General features: G+C 32.0%; 3 protein-coding genes across 3 annotated transcripts; all 3 read left to right on the forward strand.

Annotated features, from left to right (window-relative positions):
- The first annotated feature begins 8492 nt into the window (after positions 1-8492).
- On the forward strand, positions 8493-15684 carry LOC130801534 (putative glycerol-3-phosphate transporter 4). Its single transcript, XM_057665406.1, has 4 exons — positions 8493-8771; positions 10059-11107; positions 13139-13678; positions 15065-15684. The coding sequence occupies exons 2-4, from the start codon at positions 10084-10086 to the stop codon at positions 15094-15096; spliced, it is 1596 nt and encodes a 531-aa protein (XP_057521389.1). The 5' UTR covers positions 8493-8771; positions 10059-10083; the 3' UTR covers positions 15097-15684.
- Positions 15685-17285: 1601 nt separating this feature from the next.
- On the forward strand, positions 17286-17729 carry LOC130800929 (uncharacterized). The gene has a single exon (XM_057664675.1). The coding sequence runs from the start codon at positions 17286-17288 to the stop codon at positions 17727-17729; it is 444 nt and encodes a 147-aa protein (XP_057520658.1).
- Positions 17730-19612: 1883 nt separating this feature from the next.
- On the forward strand, positions 19613-20566 carry LOC130801561 (classical arabinogalactan protein 9-like). The gene has a single exon (XM_057665430.1). It carries the CDS (start codon positions 20129-20131, stop codon positions 20564-20566), a length of 438 nt encoding a protein of 145 aa, XP_057521413.1. The 5' UTR covers positions 19613-20128.
- The last annotated feature ends 4456 nt before the right edge of the window (positions 20567-25022 follow it).

The raw sequence follows: 25022 nt of genomic DNA on the forward strand, positions 1-25022 counted from the left end.
GATCCGGATCTTAAGGGTCCAAAATTTTCAAACCGAAACACAAACCCTTTGGGTCTAATGGATCTAGGGTCCTTAATGGGTTTTAAATAAATCTCTTTAATTTTCCAATACTGAATCTTTTATAAGTTTTTAGTATATTAAATATGAATAAACAAAAAAATATGAACAAAATAATTTATGATTCAGGAAAATCTACAAACAGTTATAAATGATCTTGCAGAAATAACAACAATTTTGAAGTGTTGCTACTCGTATGTCGACAACAACCAAATCAGAATAATATTCATGATCGACAACAACCAAGCAACATAGATTTGAAGAATAAATCAGAATATATTCATGAACATAATAGAATTAGAAATTCATATTAAATCAAAATAATATCATAATCGAACACAATATCAACTTAACATAACAAATAATTAACTTAAATACAAACCCTAAATATTTAATTAACTTAAACAAACAAGTACAAATCTGAGGCTGGCAGCGTCTATGGCGTCTGTGAGGAAGATTGGCTGGCGGAGAAAGTGAGGACGGTGGACTGAGGAAGAATTGAGGAGGAAGAACTGAGTAAGAAGAAGAAGAGAGGGAATGGCAATGACGGGCTACAACGCCTTTGTGAAAGGAATTTTAAGGTTAGCAAGAGTTCATGGAGTGACTCGTGAAGTTCATGAATTAAAGTGGGCTGTAGGCTACATTTACATACTCAAATTCATAAATCACTCATAAAATTCAGGATATTTAATTTTAAACATTTAATTTTATAGGGTTCGGGTCTAAGGGGAAGGTCTGGGTCCAGGTCTAGAAGTCGGGTTTGCGTCTGGATCCGAGTCTAAACCCTAGGACCCACACCATACAATTATTTTAGATCCGATTCGAATTCGATGGGTCTCAAAAAATAAGATCCAAACCCTTAAAAAAAGGGCAGGTCCAACAGAATTCTGGACCCATAACCATTTCTAGTCACAGCTCTTCACACAACTTACAAATACACGGAATAAAGCCCAAATCCTACACAACATATATGTTGAGTATCATATTACAAGTGCAAAGGGAAATAGAGATTCCTGAGGAAAAAATCATGACAGTGTAGGGAATTCTAAACGCCAAATCATACTATAGCAAGACCTTAAAAGGTACCGTATAAGACTATAGAATTTAAAGCAAAATACAGCATACAATACACTATGTACATCTGATCATACATTGAAAAGCCATTGATTCTTTTACCACTCACATAAGAACACCAAGCCACAACAAAATAAAAAAATAAGAAATAAATTTCACCTCATATGTATGTTGAATTCTCTGTATTCATGATTTTTTTTCTTAAAATGTTATGAAAATGATAAAATTGAAACTGTCATGAGATCAAAGATTGTCATATATCACTTTGATTTGCTATCAGAAATAAAGAAAGAAACAGAAAGACAAAAAAAAGGCTATTTCATTTATATCAAAATATGGGCTATGTGTCATATATATATATATATATATATATATATATATATATATATATATATATATATATATATATATACACATATATATATATATATATACACATATATATATATATATATATACATATATATATATATATACATATATATATATATACATATATATATATATACATATATATATATATATACATACATATATATATATATATACATATATATATATATATATATATATATATATATATATATATATACATATATATATATATATATATATATATACATATATATATATATATATACATATATATATATATACATATATACATATATATATATATATACATATATATATATATATATACATATATATATATATATACATATATATATATATATACATATATATATATATACATATATATATATATATACATATATATATATATATATATATATATATATATATATATATATATATATATATATATAAACACAGGAAGTAAACACTAAAGACACGTGCTAATTACAAGTTAGTTATAACAACCTATAACTAACTAACAAAGTAAATAACAAACATAGAATACTATACAGAAAACATAACAAAAGCCTAGAATAAAAGAACTCAGCACAAGATACTTGCATCCTTCTGATGTTGAGCTCAGCTCTTGATCATGATGTTGAGCTCCTAATCAGAATCCAGCAGCCATCATCATACTTCGTAGTCTTAATATCCCCCTCAAACTAGGAGGTGGTTTACTAACTCCTAGTTTGGCTAAAAGATGGTTGAACTAAGATGAAGGTAGGATTTTGATTAGAATGTCTGCAAGCTGATGTTGGGTTGGCAAGTAAGACAGTTGAATGAGGCCTTCTAAAACCCTATCTCTTGTGAAATGGAAGTCGATTTCTATGCGTTATGTCCTGTCATGAAAGACATGATATTTTGCTTTGTAAATGGTTGATTGACTATCACAATGCAAGGTTACAAGCTCAAGCTTATCTACCCTTAAATCTTTGAGCATCCTGACAACCCAAGTAATCTCTAAGGCTACATTGGCCATTGCTCTGTACTCAACCTCTGAACTAGACTTAGAAACTGTTGGTTGTTTCTTAGACTTCCAACTAACAGGAGAGTTCCCTAATAGGACTAGATATCCTGAGACTGATTTTCTAGTAATGGGACATGCTCCCCAATCTGAATCTGTATGTGCTTGAAGTACAATTTTGTCAGTTCCTTTCAATACAATCCCTTGACCACATGTTGAGCTTATATAGTTTAAAGTATGAAGCAATGCTTCCCAATGAGTAGTTCTAGGGTCTTGCATGAACTGACTCAGAGTCTGAACAGAAAAAGATAAGTTTGGCCTGGTATTAGTGAGAAAATTAAGTTTTTCTACCAAGCTTCTATATAATGTGGCATCTTGTAACTTCTCCCCATCAATATTATTAAACTTCATGTTCAAGGGTAGGGGAGTCACAACATTTTTAAAATTAGTAATGCCACTAGATTTCAGAATATCTTTAGTATACTTTTGTTGAGTTAGTATCATTCCTTATGATGTATAGCTAACCTCAATACCTAAAAAGAAACGTAGTTGATCTAGATCTTTTATGGTGAATGCATTATCTAAATGATGTTTGATGTGTAATAATCTCAACCTCATTGTTTCCTGTAAGCAAAATATCATCAACATACACTTCCTTTATGGTGATATGTTGTTTTGATTTTTAATAAACAATGAGTAATCATTTTTAGATTGCATAAATCCTAAGGTTTTGAGCTCAATGACTAACTTCTCATGCCATTGTCTTGAGGCTTGCTTCAAGCCATATAAGGATTTTTTTTAACAAGCACACCTTGTTCTCTGGATTTGGAATCCCTTAGGGCATGGTCATATACACTTCCTCGTGCAAATCTCCATAAAAGAAGGTATTTTTTACATCCAATTGATGTACTATCCAATTATGACTTGCTGCCACTGCTAGCATACACCTAAATGTGGTCATTTTAACAATTGGTGAAAAAGTTTCCTCATAATCCACTCCTTGTTTTTGATTGTATCCCTTAGCTACCAACCTAGCTTTGAGTCTTTCCAAGGTATTCTGGCTGTTTTTTTATTCTTGTTTTTGATTGTATCCTTAACAACTGGTGAGAAAGTTTCCTCATAATCCAATTTGTTTATGATTGTTAGACAGATAGAAGCTGGTCAAGTTACACCAGTGATAATCTTTAAGGTATTCTGGGTGTTTCTTTATTCTTGTGGACCTTATCTTAGTCAGGTCATCTATGTTTTTACGAGATATAACAATTTTCTCATCATGTGATTTATTGTGAGTAGGTGTGATATCCTCTTCTGACTCCTTCATATCATTTGATTCTATAGGCAAGTCAGAATTAATGTTTGTATTAGGCATAACTTCTTGTTCGTCATATGTTTGATTCTGTGTTAATGCAATGTTCTCTTCTGACAAGTTCATATCAGTAGAGTCTGCTGGTAGGTTAGTCTTTGGTATAAACAAATTTTCCTGAAGTGTTTTGTCAAAAGACTCAAATCTGTATGGAAAACACTTCTCATGAAAGGTAACATCCCTAGAGACCAGCACACTTTTTATTTTGAGGTTATACACTTTGTAACCTTTTTTGTGTTAAGAATATCCTATAAACACACATGGATTTGCCCTTTCATCTAGCTTATGTCTATCCCTCTTTAGAGTGATTGTGAAATATAAATATCCAAAGACCCTCATTATATTATATGAAGGCTTGACACCATGTAATTTTTCATGTGGAGTCATATTACTAAGTGGTATAAGGGGCAGCTTGTTTATGGTGTGTCCTGCAGTTAGCACACAGTGTCCCAAAAACATTGGGGGTACCTTTGATTAATGGTAAAGGGTTCTTGCCACCTCTAAAAGATGCCTATGTTTGCGCTTCACCACTCCATTTTGCTGTGGAGTCTCTGTACAACTTGTTTGGTGCAAAATTCCCTTGCAAGGTTTCACCTTTGCTAAGCTCATTGGCATTATCACTTCTCACAATCTTTATTTGTTTGTCAAACTGAGTTTTTGCAAATTCATAGAAGGTTTTGAACACTTCTAGAAAATCACTTTTATTTTTTATGAAAATAACCCAAGTATACCTGGAGTAATCATCTACAATAGTACAAAAATTTTTGCATCTCAATCTTGTAGCAAATTTCATACGACTCCAAAGGTCTATATGGACTAAATGAAAAGAATCTATGCTAATAAACTTTCTTCTACTCATTTATTCTTTGAGGTCGTACTTTTTTTGAAATTAAATAAAATATATAATACAAACTATAAATATCCTAAAAATAATATATAATATTTTATATTTTCAAAAGTAAAACGGGTCTCTTGGATCCACGGATCCGAATCCGGGTATTTGTTTGACACCTGGATTTGGATCCGCCAAATTATCACTTATTTATTTATATATTGTTTTTTTTTTTAAAAAAAAATTATGGGGAGGTTGCAAAGTTGTGTATTGCTTGATGCTTATGGTACAATGATGTCTTATGGAGTAGTATATGTTGAATAACGTGCAAAGTACTATCATGCTCACATTTTTATTTGTAGGTCTGCAAACCAAATCACGAGGCAATGAGTTGTAGAGATTTACAAAAATAAAGAATGAGATGAAAACAAATTACACCTCTTTGTCGAAGGCAGTAGACATTAGAAACAAAATCAGAATAAGAAATAAAGGTGAATTGGTATCAACAGCACATTAATAATTCATTTGGGGCATATCACCCCTTAAATCCAACTAATACACATAAGTGAGAATAATACCTACATCAATTTTACATTTTTTAGTTGAAGAAGGGGTATGATTCAATAGAGTTTGTGAATCCCATGTTGAGTGTCACCACTTATAGATTTAGCCATTTATGTGATTTTTAGATTTTAAACTAGATATCACATCATCATAATTGTATTCAGTGTATTCCGCTTATAAAAACTTAAAATCAGGGTCTGAGAAAGGAAGGATGACGACAATCCATACATACTGATAAACGATGATGCGGTCAAAGAATCCCCGACTCTAGATTGTCCCTTTGAACTAGACGTCACATGTGATCCAAATGTCCTACTTTGAAATACCATTCCATTTAAACTGTAAAAACGAAGTATTAATTACTAAATCAAAATAAACTATGAATTATCAAACATTGAAAACTAAATTAAAATTGCAACAATCCGTCTTGTATGGAACCGTCTCACGGTAAGAAGACCTTAAAACAAGAAGCTTGTAAGCTAAAGTTTTTACTATTGAGCAATTTAACCCAAGTATGAAGTATATTTTACGGTAAAACTATCTCATAAAAAAGTTTAGTAATTAATTGTAGTGAAGTAAATGAGAGGATATCATAATTTAGGTCATTAGTATTATTACCACGTGATTATATTATATCAATTGAGCTGATAATATCTATCGACATCATAATTAACCAATTATTGATTAGAACGAAGAGAAAGAATATACTCCTGGAACCGAAATGATTCTTTCAAGTTTAATAATGTAGTTATGAAATATGTACTCCTATAATGGAAACAAACGACCACCCCTTAAAGCTCAAATCAAAACACGAATAGAAGTAAGAATAGAAATCAAATTCCAATAAAGTTTATAAAATTTTGGTATTTTTTAATTAGAATTTGGCATGTTATTAAAGGATGTTCATAAGTTCATAATATTATTGAACTACTTTAATCCAAGTATCCAACTCTAATTTAAACGATTTAGTCTAAATAACTAAATTCATTTGGAATCAATAACAAATAATAAAATTGGGACTAGATACCTTCTTATTTTTTTTACTTTGGGCTGTAGTACTTATGCTACATCATTTCTTTATACTCCCTCCAATTCAGTACTAACGTCCCATTTTTATATTAGGTCAGTTCATCATTAATGTCTCATATCCTAATTTAGTAATGATTTTTTTACATTTTACCCTTACTAAAGTAAGTAAATAACCCTTTACCCCTAAACTAAATTAAGTAAATAACCCTTATTTTTGGTTTACTTTATCTAATTACATCTATTCCTTACGTTTGTAGTGGTCCCCAATGCATTTCTTAATATCCGTGCAAAACCAATATGGGACTTTAGTGGTGAATAAGAGGGAGTATAAAAGTTTATGTATGCTCGCTCTATATGTTCAGATGACGATCAGATATGGGTGATTGCCAATAGCGACGAACTGGTGACCACTATCAGACATTGTTAGTATCCATTTATGACTAGTTGGCGACCATACATGGGTGGTTGCCAATAGCGACCAACTGGTAACCATATAGTGACCACCATTTAATTTTATCCATTTATTTGATTTTGGTTTTGTCTTTTAGTATTTTACGTTAACTAATCACAAATTTGTCTTTAATTAAAAATGTTAAAGCAAGTGCCAATAATCTTAACAATGACGTTAACTTTAAACATATAATCAAACATACTTTGTCTTGTACTTTGGAGAGGGTCGATAAAGATGTGTCGTATGTAAATAGTTTGAAATGTGGAATGATTGATGAGGGTTGCTTGATCAAGGCAACAAGTGGCAAGGAAGTCTGATAGTTGCTCGACCAAACGTGGGCTGCTCGACCGGTCAAGCGAGAGTGAGTGGGTCGAGTGAATGGTGCAGAATGAGACAGTAGTTTCACTAGAAGCTCGCTCAATCGAGCGAGATAGTGGCTCGATCGAGCGGTAGTCGAGCAGACTACATAGGATTCTGTTTTGGTCAGAATTTTTTTGTAGTCATTCAACAAGTGCATTACTTTCTTGTTTAATGTAATGTTTATTGTGATGTTTATTATTATGGTTATTAACATAGTTAATTGGGGTGTTACATGTGAGTTTATGGTTATTTATGAGAGAATACTAAGAGTGATGAATACCTTGTCTATAAATAGGATTCATTACTCATAGTAACAGACACCGCAAAACACATATATTGTTGAGAGACCTATTGCATTGTTAGAAACTTGAGAGTGTTTTTACTTTGTTTTAGTATTTGTGATCTTGAGAGATTATTCTCAAGAGAAGGAGATGTTTTTCATGCTTGTAATTGTTGAATTCAATTTAATAAACTACATTTGAGGGGGAGGTATCCAAGATAACTCATAAACACTTGTGTTCATCTTTTGCATTATACTTTTCAATTGTTTTTCATTGTTGAACCTCTTAGAGGCTTTCATTTCAAAAAACAGTAAATCTCCTGTGAGACCGCCATTTTTGAGCAACCAAAAGAAAGGCCCAACCCACTTCTTCCCATTTAAAAACCCAAATATATATCTTAAGCCAAACCTTAAATGTCCACAAAAACTTGTATGCAACGGTTGCATGAGTGCAACCACATATATATGGACCAAATGGTCGACAACCTATATTTTTAGAAGTAACCCATTTTTGAAAAGTTTTTAATTGCTTTTATACTAAAATTAAGACCTAAATGATCAAATCTAAGAATTAAATGGCCAAATTTAATACTTAAAAGAACAATTTCAAGACTTAAGTTGCTGTGGTTTTAATTATTAAATTTGGTGTTAAAATTTTTAATTTCAATACCAAATCAAAAGTTTAAAAGACTGATTCCAACATTATTTTAGATTTGACCGTTTAAGTCTCAAATTTGAATTGAAAAAAAATTATTATATATAAAAATTTTTTTAAAAAATTACTAGTTGAGCCTTTGTTGAGGTTAATACTTAAAATTTGACAATTTAAGTATTGAAATAGATTCTTAAATCTTAAAATAAACATTTTACACAAGTTTTTATATGAAACGATTTTATCGTAATACTTATTTGATATTTGGATTAAATAACTCAATATTAAAAACATTTAGTTTATCGAGTTGTTATTTTGGGGTTATTAAAGGTTTAGGTTAGCCGACATTGCTATTTTCAGTTTATTTTCCAAGGACGTATTAATTGCCAGCGTGGCACCAGTGTAGAAAAAACTACTGCTCTAGAAATATTCCACGTGTCGTACATCTTTTCTCTTCTTGTATACCTTCTCTTCCACTTTCTTCTCATTCCCGCCATCGCCGTTCTCCCTCTCATCCTCTCCTATTCTATCTCTCCCTTCATTAACCCTAGAAAATCGACATTCTTTTCCTAATCCTTCTATCTTCCCTAAATTTCTGACGACATCTCTGAAGTAATCGGCAGTCAATTTAGGAGGTTAATGCTCTGAAATTATCGCAGCAATGGCTTCTTGTTTCAGATAATTATTGCAATTTGTCTCATAGTCGTTTTGTTTTTGATTAATCGGTGAGTTTTTAGTTTTTTTTGCGTTAATATTTTTATTTTTCATACGTCGATTTTTGTTAATGATGTTTTAATAATATTGTTTGTTGTTTGAATGGATTGATTGCCTTCAAAGTTAGTTAAAAAAGTATATTCCTTATTTGTTTGCGATTGTGTTTGCTTTCAAGGTGTAATTCATTATGAGTCATTTTTTGATTATGATGCAATAATAACAGTGTTTGGTACTAGGTTGCGTTGTTTGAAAGGTGTGATTGATTTATTTTTATTATGATTAACTCAGTAAATTATGTTCCTTATTTGTTTATATTTTTATCTGTTGTCTAGGTGTAGTTATTGATTAATTATTTCCATCTTTGACAATTTAACCTTAAATTGTTGTTGACCTTATGATTTGTGGGGTGAATCCTTTTTGTTTTCTATGTGAAGTTTTGCATTTAACTGTGGGTTGGTAGGTCCCATAAGTTTGCTGATGTATCTTTCCATTAGCAGCCAACCTCGTTAAACTGAATATTATTATCATAAGTTGTGGTATTAATGAAAAGTTTACAGTATCATCTGTACATTTTTGATTAAAAAGTTGCATAAAATTTTTTTGGAGGTGAGAACTGAGAAAGTTACAGACATTATTACCGGTGAAACCGAGGTTTATTAAAAAAATCGAAGTGTCTTTCCATTAGTATTTTATATACCACATACTCCTTCCATTCTAAGTTACTTGCAACTTTTGCATTTTGGTGATCTTGTTTGATTCGTGTCAATGTTAAGATTATTAATATTAACTTTATAATCTTTTATATGTATAGATTATTAATATTAACTATATAATCTTTTATAGTATAATTAGAGATATTATCAATTTAATTAGTGTATTTGATACAATGCCAAAAAAATAAAAAAAAGCCCCTTATTCAAGTAAAGTTTTGGTTATTTTTTCTTTAACCATGTAGTTCAATAGTCATGTGCTTAACTAAAAAACTTAATGCTCCAAGTTTTGCTAGAAGCTATTTATGCAAATATTATTAATTATAAGGATTAACTCAATTTGGGCCCTTTATGAGTTGAGCCTTAGGTGGTTGCACCTCGAAAACCAACCTCAAGAACGGCCCTGACTAGATAGTGTGAAAAAAAGTAAATGTAGCAACTTATTTGGAATAGATAGAGTATATTGATTAAGTTTTACCAACAGCTTTTGTGATTTAAGAATGTAGTTTCAGATTGGATTGCTTGTGAGAAGCACATAATGTTTATTTAGTAGATGTTAGTGCTGAAAAATTGTAATCTGTTGCGTAGGCTTTCTTTATTATCAAGATTCAGGATGGCTCAGGGCTTCAGGGGAACTCCACCTGGGATATCTCTTATAAGAAGTTTCAGAGGCAAAGATTGGAGTTTTACTTCATACAGATATGCTGTTCTTCTGATTACTTTTATTGCATATACTTGTTATCATGCTTCCAGAAAACCAAGTAGCATAGTCAAGAGTGTTCTGGATCCTGAACGAAACAAATCTTCAGTTTCAAAATTCTGGCCTGTTGGAAATGTTCTCATCAGGGAGGAACTTTTTGATAGTAATGTAAACAGCTCAAATAAGGGAGGCTGGGCACCTTTTGATGGGAAAAGCGGGAAGTCGAAATTGGGAGAGATTGATGTTGCATTTCTTGCATGCTATTCCATGGGCATGTATGTTGCTGGGCACTTGGGGGATAGTCTAGATCTTCGTCTATTTTTGACTTCTGGCATGATTGGTAGTGGCATATTTGTTGCGCTTTTTGGCATGGGTTACTTCTGGAATATCCATGCCTTCTGGTTCTTTATGCTAATGCAAATGATAGCTGGATTATTTCAAGCTACTGGTTGGCCATCTGTGGTTGCTGTCATCGGTAATTGGTTTGGCAAAAGAAAGCGGGGTTTGATAATGGGTATCTGGAATGCTCATACATCTGTAGGGAATATTACTGGGTCCCTTCTAGCTGCTAGTGTTTTGCAGTATGGATGGGGGTGGTCTTTCATAGCTCCAGGAGCTTTTATCTTTCTGGGAGGTATTTTGGTATACCTGTTCTTGGCTGCCTATCCAGAGGATGTAGGTTTCCCTTGTCCTCATGCGTTGGGAAATAATGTAGAGACAGAACCGAGTAAGCTGGAAGCACAGAGCCATAAAGTTGAATCGAATGACTGTCAAACATATATTACTCCTCAATTTTCTTCAACATCGAGGAAAAGTGTAGGATTGTTTGAAGCATGTTTGATACCTGGGGTAATACCATTTGCCTTGTGTCTCTTCTTTTCAAAGCTTGTGGCGTACACTTTTCTATATTGGCTACCATTTTATCTTAGTCAGACAGGTTTGTCATGCCATATCAACTTCTTTCTCTAATTCAATGGTTTTGCATTTTTGAGTGAAGATATATTTTCTCAATTTATGCTCATTTTGATTCTTTATCGATTTAAGCTTCCGTTCCATACAAACTTTTTTGAAGGTCAAGGATTTGTTTTGAGCATGTTCTCTTTTGTTTGCTCTTCTTTTGTGTCTGTCTTTCTCTCACCTTTGACATTTTGATATGGACTTATTAGCTTTGAAATGAATTGTCTTTTGTATTTAATATGTCCAAATGTGAGAGTTAGAATGCTGGGGTCTTGGTTCTTCGTCACACTGCTTTTACATCTTTAAATTTTGGGTATATTACTTGAGAGGACTGTAAAGATTGTGCATAAGATATTTCTTTGTACTGGAATTGGTCTTTCTTTGTACCGGACTTGGGGCTATGTTACTCAGACTTGTTTACATATCCAAAAGTAAGACAACTATTTTGTAAACGTTTCATACTTATATCCAGGCTAGAATGTTAAGTTTTTGACTTTTGCATTTGAGGTGAAATGAAGAGTACATGTGTCAGGTAGGTCTTGAGATCTCCCTTAAATTAGTTGGAAACAGGTGTCTTTGCTTTTGTCCAGGAAACTAAAATGTTGAAAATGGCTAAAATCCTATTTCAGATGAACCAAATGGAGGCTTGAACATTCTTTAGAGAAAATGACCACCCTTGGCCATGATTGATTGTGGATGTTTTCTGCAATAAATTCAAACTGTTTCCAATAAGTTTAGAGAGGTTCAAATACGACCTAGCCAAGTGCAACATGTGAATAATAAGTCATAACAAGTTGTAACAAGTTGAGATAAGTTCCAACTTCCAATAAGTTAGAAAAACTGAACTAAAATAATATACACCCATAATTTAATGTGTAGAAATTTATGGCATTTTTGGAAGCGTAGAGGCAAAAGAGTAGCAAGTGACTCTATTTTTCTTTTCTTTTTCACCCTTCTATTGTTTACTTACTTGTTAGCTTAAATCTGACTTTTAAGCTAAAACCAAAAAACTTCTTATAATACTTTTTCATTGGCTTTGGCCCACTTTTTCTCTAAACAATGAATAGTTTTTACCAAACATCCCCATAATGACTATATAACAACTAGCTATGAGCCAATATTTTCAGCTGGTTTGACCGGCCATTGCCAACATCTTCACTCTTCAGTAGAATGCCAACAGCTCTAGCCGCCATTCATTTGCCAAACATACTCAATTGTCTTTTGTACGTCAAAAGGTGTTCATTTAAGGTTATGATGCACTAAATAAAAAATTTCCAAAAGGGAAAAAATTGGTGCATTTTAAAAACAGAAGTATATTAAAAGAAACCTAACCATGCCAAAATCTACTCTTATTGTAAGAGCATAACATTGGGATTTGGATGTTTCTTATACTTGTAAGAAATAAATGTGATGGGTAGAGATATGGAAAAAAAAAATGGGAGAATGGACGTGTGCATATAGCTAAACTGTATGTTGCAATTTTCCCAAGAGAATCAAATTTAAAACTGTTGCACTCGTTTAGATGGGGAAGAATCAAACAACTCCATTTAGTAGGACATAATTCTTTGCCTTTTGATTTTAATACACAATACATGAAAAACTATCATTTTGATTTATGCAATGTAGCAAAATCAATTGGACAAAGGGATACATGTTTGACGATGTCTGAAAGAGTGCATCTTCTGCTTCCTAAAGGCAGTTTTACATCAATTGATGTCTTCTATCTTGTTAATTCTGATATCGTTTCCTGTGTAGCTGTCTGTTAGATATTTGTCTAGTGCAGGTCTGGTAGTATCCTTTAGTGCAGCTGAATTTTAATGCAGAACCTGTGTGTTAGAACTTCAGGAAGTATGACAGCCACTGCTGTGTGTATTTTTAGAATAATCTTTTCTTATTTGTTTTTGTTTTCGCATAATGTGTTTGAACTTTGAACACGTCATTTCCTTACTTCTCTGTGGAAAAAGGCACAAGAGTGGTTTCTAACATTTTCTTTCTGTATTTGACTCTGCAGCAATTGGTGGAGTTTATGTATCCGTGAAGTCTGCAGGAAATCTTTCCACTCTCTTTGATGTGGGGGGCATAGTAGGTGGCATTTTGGCAGGCTATCTCTCCGATAAACTTAGTGCTAGAGCTATTACTGCAGCCACATTTATGTTTCTTGCAATCCCTTCAATGCTCCTGTATCGCTTTTACGGCGGTGTTTCCATGACTTCGAACATTGTCTTGATGATGATTGTTGGGATGTTTGTCAATGGACCATATGCACTCATAACGACTGCAGTTTCTGCAGATTTGGGTACTCACAGATCGCTGAAAGGAGATTCTCGCGCTCTGGCAACTGTGACTGCTATTATTGATGGTACAGGATCAGTGGGTGCAGCATTTGGTCCACTTCTCACTGGATTTCTTTCGACCAAGGGATGGGATGAGGTGTTTTTAATGCTTATGGCCGGAGCCTTAATTGCTGGCCTTCTGTTGTCACGGCTAGTGATAACAGAAATCCATGAGATTTTCGAAAGGATGCAATCTAATCGTTCACAAAGATTTGCTGGTAACTTTCTAGATGTGTTAAATACGTTTAATATTCTAAGTGAAGTGTCATTGCTTTGCATGAGCTTTTCATGGTTTATAATATTTCAAAAAAAATTCTGCACTTTTTTTTTTTTTGTTATTATATTTAGATTTGAATTACATCAGAATATGCTTACTGCTAATTGTTATTTTTTATGACTTGTTTGCTAAAATGTGTCTGAGGAAATGCTGCGGTCACTTTCTGTCGAAGTTATCACCGTTTTGCAATATGCATAATGATTGAGTCTTTTATGCTTTTGTTTCTTCTTCTTCTACTATACTTTCTACAAGGAACATTTTTCCTTTACTGGTGCTCTTGGTTTTTTTCTCCATCTTATGATGCTTAGCTCACTCCCTGACATAAATTCCCTTTTGTTTTCTACCCCTCGTTTCGATGTGAAGACTTTCAATTTTGGACGCATGTTTATACAATTTATGTGAATCAAGCATTGATGATTAAGAGTGAAGATAACTTTTTGATCCCACCTGAGATGTTTTCTTAACCTCTGTTTGGCTGAACCCTTCAAGCTAAGTTTCAAATAGGATGGGCATGTGGGTTGTCCATTTTGGTCAAATTTGACCCGACCTGAAATGCATCTCAATACATATAACTAAACCGATTCGACATGCTAGCTTGGTGATTTGTAAACTTCGAAACAACCCGGCTACCCAAAACCCGACTAACAACTTGATTTAACACCTCTAGGTATGGCCTGGAATCAGGCCCTCAAAGATAGTCTCTACTGTGATTGATGCTTTGCGAAGGAAATTTCATATATGGGCAGATTGGAGTTGCATATCGTAATTTAGTTGCTAAGTTTTATGCATTTTCTTTTCTACATTCTTTCAAAAAGTCAACATGACGTAGGCTGCATTTCGATGCAAGGAGATTAGCTGGACAATCGGGTTCTCCATTTCCCTTGTGTTTGTGCCTATAAGTAGATGTTGTTTTCTTAGGTGGTAAAATGGTAATTACTTTCCCAAATGATGGAATTTCTTCTGTGTCGGGAACAATTAGACCAATCACATGATGCTCGTCAGTTTATGCATGTTAGCTCATTTAGCTGGGCGAGTTCTTTCTATATTTTTATCGTATTCATACCAAGATGTGGATACTTTTGCGGATGTATCCTATGTAGATCGCCAGTTTAATGTGTGCGCTTTCTTGTGAAGTTCTCATCATTGAGACTGCTTCAGAAGTTTGTTTCTTTTACTGATGTACAGGTGATATGTATTTTCCATATATTGTTTGTTGTGTACTTAGCCTGTAGAATATGCGATAATCCTTTCCTCATTGTGGTAAAAATTTCTTTCTTGCCCTTCGGCTACCTCAATTCTTAATATTCTTAACATTTGAATTTGACAGGGTCTGTATCTCAACCCCTTCTGGTGACCTAAGTTGATTCATTGGGTGTAAGATGCGTCTCTTTAGACCGCGGAAATGCTGTTTATGATCAAGAAGTAAGAACACTATACTGCAGCAATGTTTCAACCACTTCATTTTATGAATCGGTTAATCGTATTACTTATACATGCAAGCTACAATTTTGAACTATGTGGTGTGTTGCCTGTTCTACGGCTAGCTGATAAAGAGGATCAAAGGTCTTCCTTCAGTTTGATAATTTATTTGTCATATGTATATCAACGTAGCAGGATTTTATTTTTCTTGTGTGTGGTCGATCAATGTTTCGGGTTTGGTTATTCTACATACCAAGGTTTTTGTGCTTCCGGTTCTTAGAGTTTTGCCTCAGTTTCTTCTACCTAAGAATGCAGATACCTTGTACTTTTCCAAGTTAGATCAGATTAGTCCTTTTTAATTAAAAAATTCAATCCCCGTCAAAGAGTTGTTTAATTTCTGTTGGATTTTGCTACAGCTATAGAAATGAATGTACGTAATGATGAACAGAATCTTCAATTTAAGTGGGGTTATGCTTTGGTACATGGTCTATTTATATTAACAACAATGCCTAAGCCTTAATTCAAAAAGATTGGATCTATTAGTTCCTATGATCGTCCGAGTTGGTTAGAGCATATTTTCCGGTTGCAGGAGCTCATTATTTTGTTCTTGCAAGGACTTGTTTTAGTTGTGAATTCTAACATTAGATTATTTGGTGGTCTTATAATGATCAAGAAATTCATCTTATTAATATAATTGGTTATATCTCTGTAGAGAAATGTTTCTAATTTTTAGTGAAACTCTGACTTTAACTAGAATGTTGAAGTGGCCATTTGTTATAGTGAATTGTTTCTAATTGGCCACATCGAAGAAAAAGAAGAGTATATATATATCTTTGTAAACTACAAGAGTAAATTCTATTGCTACTTATTGTTTTAGTCGAGATTTTAATAAGAAAAGCTAACTTGACTTGATGAGAACTCATGGACATATAGATCAGCTTAGGATAACAAATCTACATAGCGTATTATTGACTCAAAAATTTCAATTGTGAACAATATTTTCATGTTTGAGTTATTTATGTGTGACTAAAGATGATCGAAGAGTGGTTGAGTTGTGAATAGGATTTAAAATTGATTAATTTGAAATTAAATTGGACGAACGCAAAAATTAATTTGATTTAAGGTAGTAATATATATTAGATCGAAGTTGAAACTCCAATTACTTCTAAAATAATATGTTATAGTGTTTGATCGAGTTTCAAGTTGGATCAATTTTGATGAACTTGGTTATCGATAGTGTAAAGTCAAGTAATAGAAGAAACCAGTGCATTAAGGCAGGTTTCAATTAATAGCAATTAAATTGCACTGATGTATGAAAGAGTATCACTAAACAACCTGTTTTATACATGAGTTATAAATAACCCAGTTCATACATATTATGAGAATATATATTATTTATTTGAGTCTCACAGATAGACGATTTTATCAAAAATAGCTCTTTAAATTGTAAACTAAAATCACTCTTTAATCTATTTTTTCATATGGGTTCGTTGGCTCATTTATGCATGTTAGAGTCTAATTCTATATACATTTTTTTTAGTGTGAGTATAATTTTATATACACTTATAATGGAAAAGACCTAATTTCAAGGTCAACCACATAATCCAAAAAAATTAATGTAAAAGATCAAAATATAACAAAATTTATATTTAATTACGTTGATATTATATACTTCACATCATAAATAATAATTACTAATTATATTCAAAAACAATAAATTATTGGATAATCATTGGTAATTATGATAATTTCCCTTTTATAGTAGATTTTGATCATATATATAAGTAACATAAAATCTTTTTGTTCCACTTCTTATACCTGATAATTGAACTTTCCTAATGTTGACCTAATACAAGGAATAATACAATGATTCTAAGTTAGACATGGAAAATGCTCCCCCACTAAGCCCCTAACTCATTATCCATTCCTTATTTGCTTCTTCAAAAGTGTATGACAAGTATCCCATGAATTCTATGTCTATGCATATGTGTGATTGCGTTTTTCCATCAATTTTCCTTTAAATCTAGCAAGTTTTTCACCAAATTCTTCTAAGCCAAAACAATCAAATAAATACCTTGTTATCAATATCCCTTGTTTTCAACCCATTCTAGCTAAACTATCTAACATCTATGGCTATTTCACGTATCATTTCCGCTCTTACTCTCATTGTCGTTCTTGTTGGGTCCACTATTGCCCAAGGGCCCGTTGGAGCACCAAGCCCAAGCCCTACTCAGCCCGTGTCACCAGCCCCTACCCCTACCATACCTACTCCAACTCCAAGCCCAATCCAAGCACCAACCCTAGCCCCAACTCCAGTTCAAGTGCCAACCCTGGCCCCAATTCCAGTATTAGTGCCAACACTAGCTCCATCCCCAGCCCAAGTGCCAACTCTGGCCCCCACCATGGGCCCATCTATTGCTCCTGCTCCAGAGCTAGTCATTGAGGGGCCTACTCCTGCCCCATCCCCTGATTTTGGAGATGATGCTGATAACATGACTGATTCCGCCTTCTTACAAGGAACCAACTTGGCTCTCCTAGTATTCCTAGGAATTATTGCCGTCATCTTTGCCTAATCAATTACAATGAATTCATTATAATTAATGCTCATTTATATGATCATTTTATATCATAATTAATTATAAATTCAAGATGTACCTTTTGTATTTTATTTACATTATTCAATTTATCAAAAGTTTTTAACATTGTATGTAACCTATATTCAATTTATTAAAAAAAATTCAATTCAGTATGAACAAAAATATATTTTCTTTATTATACTGATTTTGCTATATTTTTCTTTAAAATACCCATCATATTATTACAATTAGCATATGAAATCACAATCCGATCCCTTTCCTCATTTCATCAACAAATTCATCATCATTCTTCACCTTACCTACAAACTACTTTTATCCCCTTATATTTTTCTTTGTCTTTAATATTTTGATCAATAGAGTAAAAAAATTCGACGTTGCAAATTCATCAAAATATAGAAATATATTCCAATATTATTGAATTCAGTTGTGTAGAAATATTAATATTGAAGTTGTAGTGGAAAAATCAACACTTCGAACAATAGAATGCAAGGGCAATCATTTTAGTTTTACAAATTCTTATGTGAGACAATTTCATCGAGACATTTTCCATACATAAATTAAATAGCCTAATTAATAGAATAATTATTAACATATAAATTTCTTGATTTAAAGTCGTTTAACCATAAGACCCTCAGAGTATCTCTTTTAGTTTTATGGTTCTTGGGAGTTGATTGGCGTGTGCAATAATTGGTATTTGATTGGTAAATGGTAGAAACTTGCTAGTTTGGTAGGCAAATCACAAGTTTATAAAGTGAGGATCTTCAATATTTTTACACAGAGTCTTTGAAAAGTCATCTTTATAAATTTAGCGTGAACTAAAATATATTTCACCAATCAACTCAACATAAAACTTAACACAATTAATATAGTCAAGTCCTATAATATTATACAAAACTACTTTTGTAGTGAACTAAAGTTCTCTAAGAAACCCAAAAGTATAATTGAAGTGTAAAGAAAAAATAATTGATGAAGTAACTTCTTAGGAGGATTAAAGTATAATAAGCGTATAATGTATTCGACGATAATAAATATCGATTTTTGTTGGGATGAGTTATCCCACATCGATAAATTAAAAATGGTGTGCACGCTTTATAAGCTATTAGAGACCTTCTTCCCATTGCCATATGGTTTTGGGATGGTATATATCTCCTTGGCTTATGAAGTGTGTGCACTTGTGTTTCCCCGTTAATTTAACATGGTATCAGAAGCCAACGTGAGAGGTCACGGGTTCGAATCTCAACCACCCCTCATTTAAAGTGGAATATTCAGCGCCCTATGCGCATCCACACTTCTACCCCAATGGGGTCTCGCGTGAGGGGGCGTGTTAGAGTATATAACATATAATTTTTTGAAACTGATATTCAATTCATTTGATCATACTGCTATTGAAAATTGATAAATAAATTAGGTCAAATAAATATAAAATTAATAAATAAATATATTATAACTACTTTTGGCTAATAATAATACTTTGGGTAACAAGTTAGATTGCTATTGTTGGTATCATAGATTAGAAATATTATGACTAACAACTACCTAAACAATCACACTTCTACTTTTTTTGATTCCTCCCCTAATTATAAACGTGAAGTACATTGAAAAACGAATCGAGTAGCAAATTGGGGGAGGGAGTATATATTAAGTGCACCACCAAAATTTGTGTAAAAACAAAAGATGACACATGATCTATGTAATAGCGTTTTAAAATTAAAAATAGTAGTTTAATTAATTTTTTCGTTTTTTTATCTTTTTCTCAACAAATTATACTTCAACTACTATCATAACCAATATATTTACCGATTAGTTTAAATTTATACAAATAATTAAACATATAAATACCTAACTACAATTATACAACTACAGCAATCAAAGCTATAAGCATACAACAGTTATACTTAAACGGCTAACAATTATCCACACAACTACGATTTAATTAAATTTATCATACATACATCTCTAATTAACTTTTCTTAATCTTAGTATTTGTTGCTCTTTCATTGTCATTTAAAGTCTTCACATACAAAATACTACTCTCCCACTATGTTCTTAAGATATTCTCTTTACTATCCCTCTATATTTGAACTTTTCTCCCCTCCAAATGAAAATATACAAACTGCTCTCCCACTATGCTCTTAACATATTCTCCTTACAATCCTTTTCTTCCCTAACGTGCTTGACAAGTATCCCACTAATCCCATCTCCAACTACTAATTAATCTCCCTCTAATTCAATAATTTCACTATAAATTAGCTCAAATTCCACATTTAATTCCCAAAACAAAAAAAAAAACACACGTTTCCCCTATATTCTTAACATACTTTTTGAGTTTTTGTTTAGAACAGGGCGTGTCGATTAAGTTTAATTAACTAACTAATATGGCTTTCTCACGTGTTAGTGTTGTCGTTTTTCTTTTTATCGCCCTTGTCGGGTCTGCCCTTGCGCAAGGACCCTCAACGGCTCCAACCCCCGCTCCCACCACTTCCACCACTCCTGCTCCTGTGCCCGCCCCAACAACCACCCCCGTCTCTGCCCCAACCACCCCTCCGGTCTCCAATCCGGTCGCTGCCCCTGTCCCCGCTGCTGCCCCAACCGTGCCTGCTCCTTTGGCATCCGCCGTCCCAGCCCCATCAACCGAAACCCCAGTGATGAGCCCACCCATGGATATGATTCCAGCAGCTGGCCCAGCCGTAGACGTCGTCCCTGGGCCCGGGCCCGCCCCTGCAATGGCAGCACCGGGTGACAGTGGTGCTTTTCTTCACGGAAGCAGCTTTGTTCTCGTGGCTGTCCTTGGAGCAGTTGCTGTCTTTGCCTAATTCAAAGTTATATGCATTGAACATTGAGTTAATTCAGTGCTCATTTGCAAAAACTATCATATTATTATTTATGGTCATTTTTTTTTTGAGAAAATTATTCATGTTTATTTTGTTATATTATATATAATGTTATACCTCGATCATTCACAACTTTCTTATATTTAGGAGAAGTTATAGTCTTCTCGTGTGTTCTTTGGGGATTGATTTAACATTAATTCGTTTCATATGAGTTTAAGTTCAATCAAATTATAATTTTAATTTATTTCTTTAGTTTTTTATTATGAAGCTCGAAATAATTTTTATTCATTTTTCTTGAGGCAACATTTATTTTTTTGTCCAGTTGATATTACTTCATTTGACTAGTAAATAAGTAATTAATATTAATCGATCTTTGAGTAATGTGAATGAATTTTAGAAAGAAAAAAGTTAGACATTGTGAACATAAACCTTGACATGTATCGACCAATTTAGAAAATTAATTAAGTGGGATAAAATTAAATAATGAAAAATATATCTTTAAAATCATTTTGCATCTTAACTAATAGATTGTCAAATTTATTAAATTTGATGAGCAAAATTAATAATTTTCAATTTATCAAATAACTCTATTTTCTAGTACGTGGCTCCGGCACTGTCCACTGGTAATTTAATACTGCTAGTAAAATTAACCCAAATTTTCATGATCATTACTAATTTTAATCCGTCTACCATTTTTTAAAATTTTCTTGCGACCAACATGAGGACAAGAAATTAGTTATAGAAGCTACAAAGTGTTTAAACTTAAATATTATATATATATATATTAGTATATTATACATATCAAGTTTTGCAAATACCCCGATCTAAATTCAGTTAAAAAACGGATAATCATTTTAAATTATTCGATTTTTAAAAAAGGGTAAATTATTAGACTTTTAAAACCTAATACAGAATATTACAAATCGAATATTATTGCACAACCCTAGACATATATAGGCACCACAAGAAGCGGGGATTATAGAATTACATAGCGTAAATAACACACAGCAAATATTAACATGGAATTAAAATACGCGATTAAATAAGGGTTGATCCGAAAGATAGGTAGGTGGTATAAACTACTAAGTGAGGACGATTCAGGAGCATTTGAAAAATCCGTAGATTGGATCAGTAACACAAGAATTACAACACTTTTGGACGGGTGAACACTGTTGATCTTTTGGTATACAATCCTCTTTTTTCTTTTTCTTTAGAGACCCTTCTAAATTAATGTCGTCTTTTAATTCATATGGTGTTACACCACCTTGTTTCACCACCATGTTATCCATATTTTGTTTGCCGATTGGTCCTGCCATCCTGGCAGATATTGGATTTGAAGCTGAAATAAGGAATCAAACTTTAAGTCAGAAGATCACAATTTTAAAAAATAAAACTTTCAACCACCAGACTAACTTATAATTTACAAATTATAGAAATTTAATTAGTCATAGTTATTTTAGCGTGTTTTATGATCTTTGTTTTTGAAAGATCGAAGAAAACTCTTGTAATGTGGACCTAAATATAGATTCTAACAAAATTAGATCAGATGTATTTGATGTTGAACTGATTTGAAATACATGATTTAAAAGGACCTGATAACCTAATCAAACCCTTTTAAATCCTACATTGAACATAAAACTAAAAGCATAAGCAAATTTAGGGTGAAAAAAGCATGTTTTGACCAAAATTAAGGAAAATAAATAAAATTAACCTGCGGCAAGGAGAAGAAACACTAGAAGAACGATTAGCTTCATTTCTAGCAAGTAAACACAATTTTTGGTGGATATGGAATTGCAATTTCTTATTTCTGATCTTTGATGGATTTTCTGAATACTTGGTATGATCCATATTTATAACCCTACTTTACTCACATATGTGTCATGGATGGGAAAATGGTAATCATATCTTTTTTGAATTTAGTCATAATACTCTTTGTGTTTGTTGAAAAAATTGTCATTTGCTTGCTCTCTTTTTTTCTAAATTTTCAATGGCTTTAATTATTTCTTTGCTACATGATAATTTGATACGGTTTATAACATAATCTTTAAGGTTGAATTATAAGCTTTTAGTTGAGACCTGAACGTATATTATAATGCTTTATCATATACTTTCTTCGTTCTTTTTTGATATTTCATTTTGGGTTTTTCACACATATTAAGGAAGATAGAATCTTTGGATTATAGTGGATATTATTTTAATTAAATAGTAGTGTGAAGTAATGATTGTATTGGAAGTATGAGGTTGTAGTGGGTATTATTTTAATTAAATAGTAGTGTGAAGTAATGATTATATTGAAAGTATGAGAGAGAATATAATTATAAATAAAAGAAAAGGGGTAAATTAAAAGAAAAATGAGGGTTTTAAGGGGTAAAAGTGGGATAAAAACTTTCCAAAAATAGAAAGCATTCTAAAGTGGAAGAACTTATGAAACTACCCGTTATAGTAAGGTGGAAGAACTTAAAAGAACGGAGGGAGTAACTATTTTTAAGTTATTCATATATAGCAGTGAGTTTAAAATAATCAGCTAGTTAAGTCAATCACTTTAATCAGCTATATATCTTTTTTAAATATTTTTTTTGCCAAACTCTATTAAGTAGTTGAAGTATAAGATATAATAATAAATATTTAATCGTAAATTGTTATAATTAGACATAATAAATTAAAAAAACATGCAGTATTAATTACCAGATAACAAGCACCACAGCCTGTTCCATTTCTATAAAGGTGAGAGACCGCCGTAACATGCCCTTCATTTACTGTTTTACCATAAAGACCATATCCACATGCTCCCACTATTTGGGCACAACACAAAAAAGCAAATATTATTCCACCATAAAATAAAATATAATAAATAAAATTCAATTCCTTAAGAGAAACAATAAAAATGTTGAATATTCTTCTAATTTGAGAAATTGTTTGTGTAAAGGATCGGATTTTTTTTTCCTCATTAACTATCTTTTTTTGGACATAAAAATATATACTATAATTACTAAATAGAAAAAATTGTAAATAAAGATATGGACATTATTATATGGTTAGCAAAATGAATTGAAGCAATTATGGATAGTAAGAAGTTGATAGTCCTATTCCTATTCCTATTCCTATTCCTATCCTATATGTGAAGATAAGCATCAGCCCACATACAAATTACAACACTCCTAAACGTTGAGCACTTGGGATTTGCGTAGTGGCCGGTGACAATCAACAAATCTAACAATCAATGCCCAACATAATTCTTCACTTACTACTAACTTCCTATATATATATATATATATATATATATATATATATATATATATATATATATATATATATATATATATATATATATATATATATATATTTATTTATTTATTTATTTATTTATTCTCTTATTAAGTATGTATGTTTAATAGCTACATACTCTTTTTACATTAATGTGAGAGCTTTTTATGGAGAAGTCTATCTATTAAATAAACGAATAAAAGTAATAATATAGTGTAAATACCTGTGTTTAACCTCGACAAAAACCGGATGGTACACACATGACACAATGACTATACTCCAACTAACCAAAATGGTCGGAAATACCGACCATGTACTAATAAGGTTGATCAGTAAATAAATATTATGAATTACAACTTTATGGAGTAATGAATTGGTCATTTCATAAAGATTATATAACAAAATCTTAAATTTTCAAATCATTGGTGTCAATCAGTAGACGAATAATGGTTAAATTTTTTATTTTATAGTAATTTTTTACGGTAGTAGTAGTTGTGTTACTTGTCTCAGAATTAATAGACATATATAAAAATGATGGTTAATTTTATTGTTGCTGTTGCCTGTTACCTGTTGGTATTGATGCAACAAGTTGATCTTGCCATATAAGTGCAATGATTTAATTGAATAAATTACATGCATCTCAACCACAATTCATAAATATTTCTAAAAATATTTGTTTTATTCATTTACCTAACAACATGTACTTGCAAAGTAAAAAGAATCAGAAAAATGATCCTAAATTCTCTTTTTTTTTCGGCCTATCTTATGAAATAAATGAAGCACGCAAAAATTAGCAAATTACACTTTGATTTTATGAATAACATAAAAAAGTGAAACTTGAATAATTATGAAATTCATATAGAAGAATATCTTTCATTAACAATATTGTATTACTTTTATTCTGATATACCTGCAACTGATTGTGAGAAAATATTACAATCAGTTGCAAGTATAATAAAACAAAAGAAATATATGAGAAATACATGTTTATCCTTCCTGTAAAAATATTTTGATGTTAGAACTAATTATTTTTTTATTCCCATCGAAAAAGAATCGAATAACCAAATTAATATACTAAATAAAATCATAAAAATACTTAACCCATTAATAAAACATAAAGCAAAATTCTTTTTACAAAATCTAACTTTAATTTCTTAATTAAGTTAAATTAGAA

Source organism: Amaranthus tricolor, chromosome 15 (assembly GCF_026212465.1).
Source record: "Amaranthus tricolor cultivar Red isolate AtriRed21 chromosome 15, ASM2621246v1, whole genome shotgun sequence".
NCBI classification, from domain to species: Eukaryota; Viridiplantae; Streptophyta; class Magnoliopsida; order Caryophyllales; family Amaranthaceae; genus Amaranthus; species Amaranthus tricolor.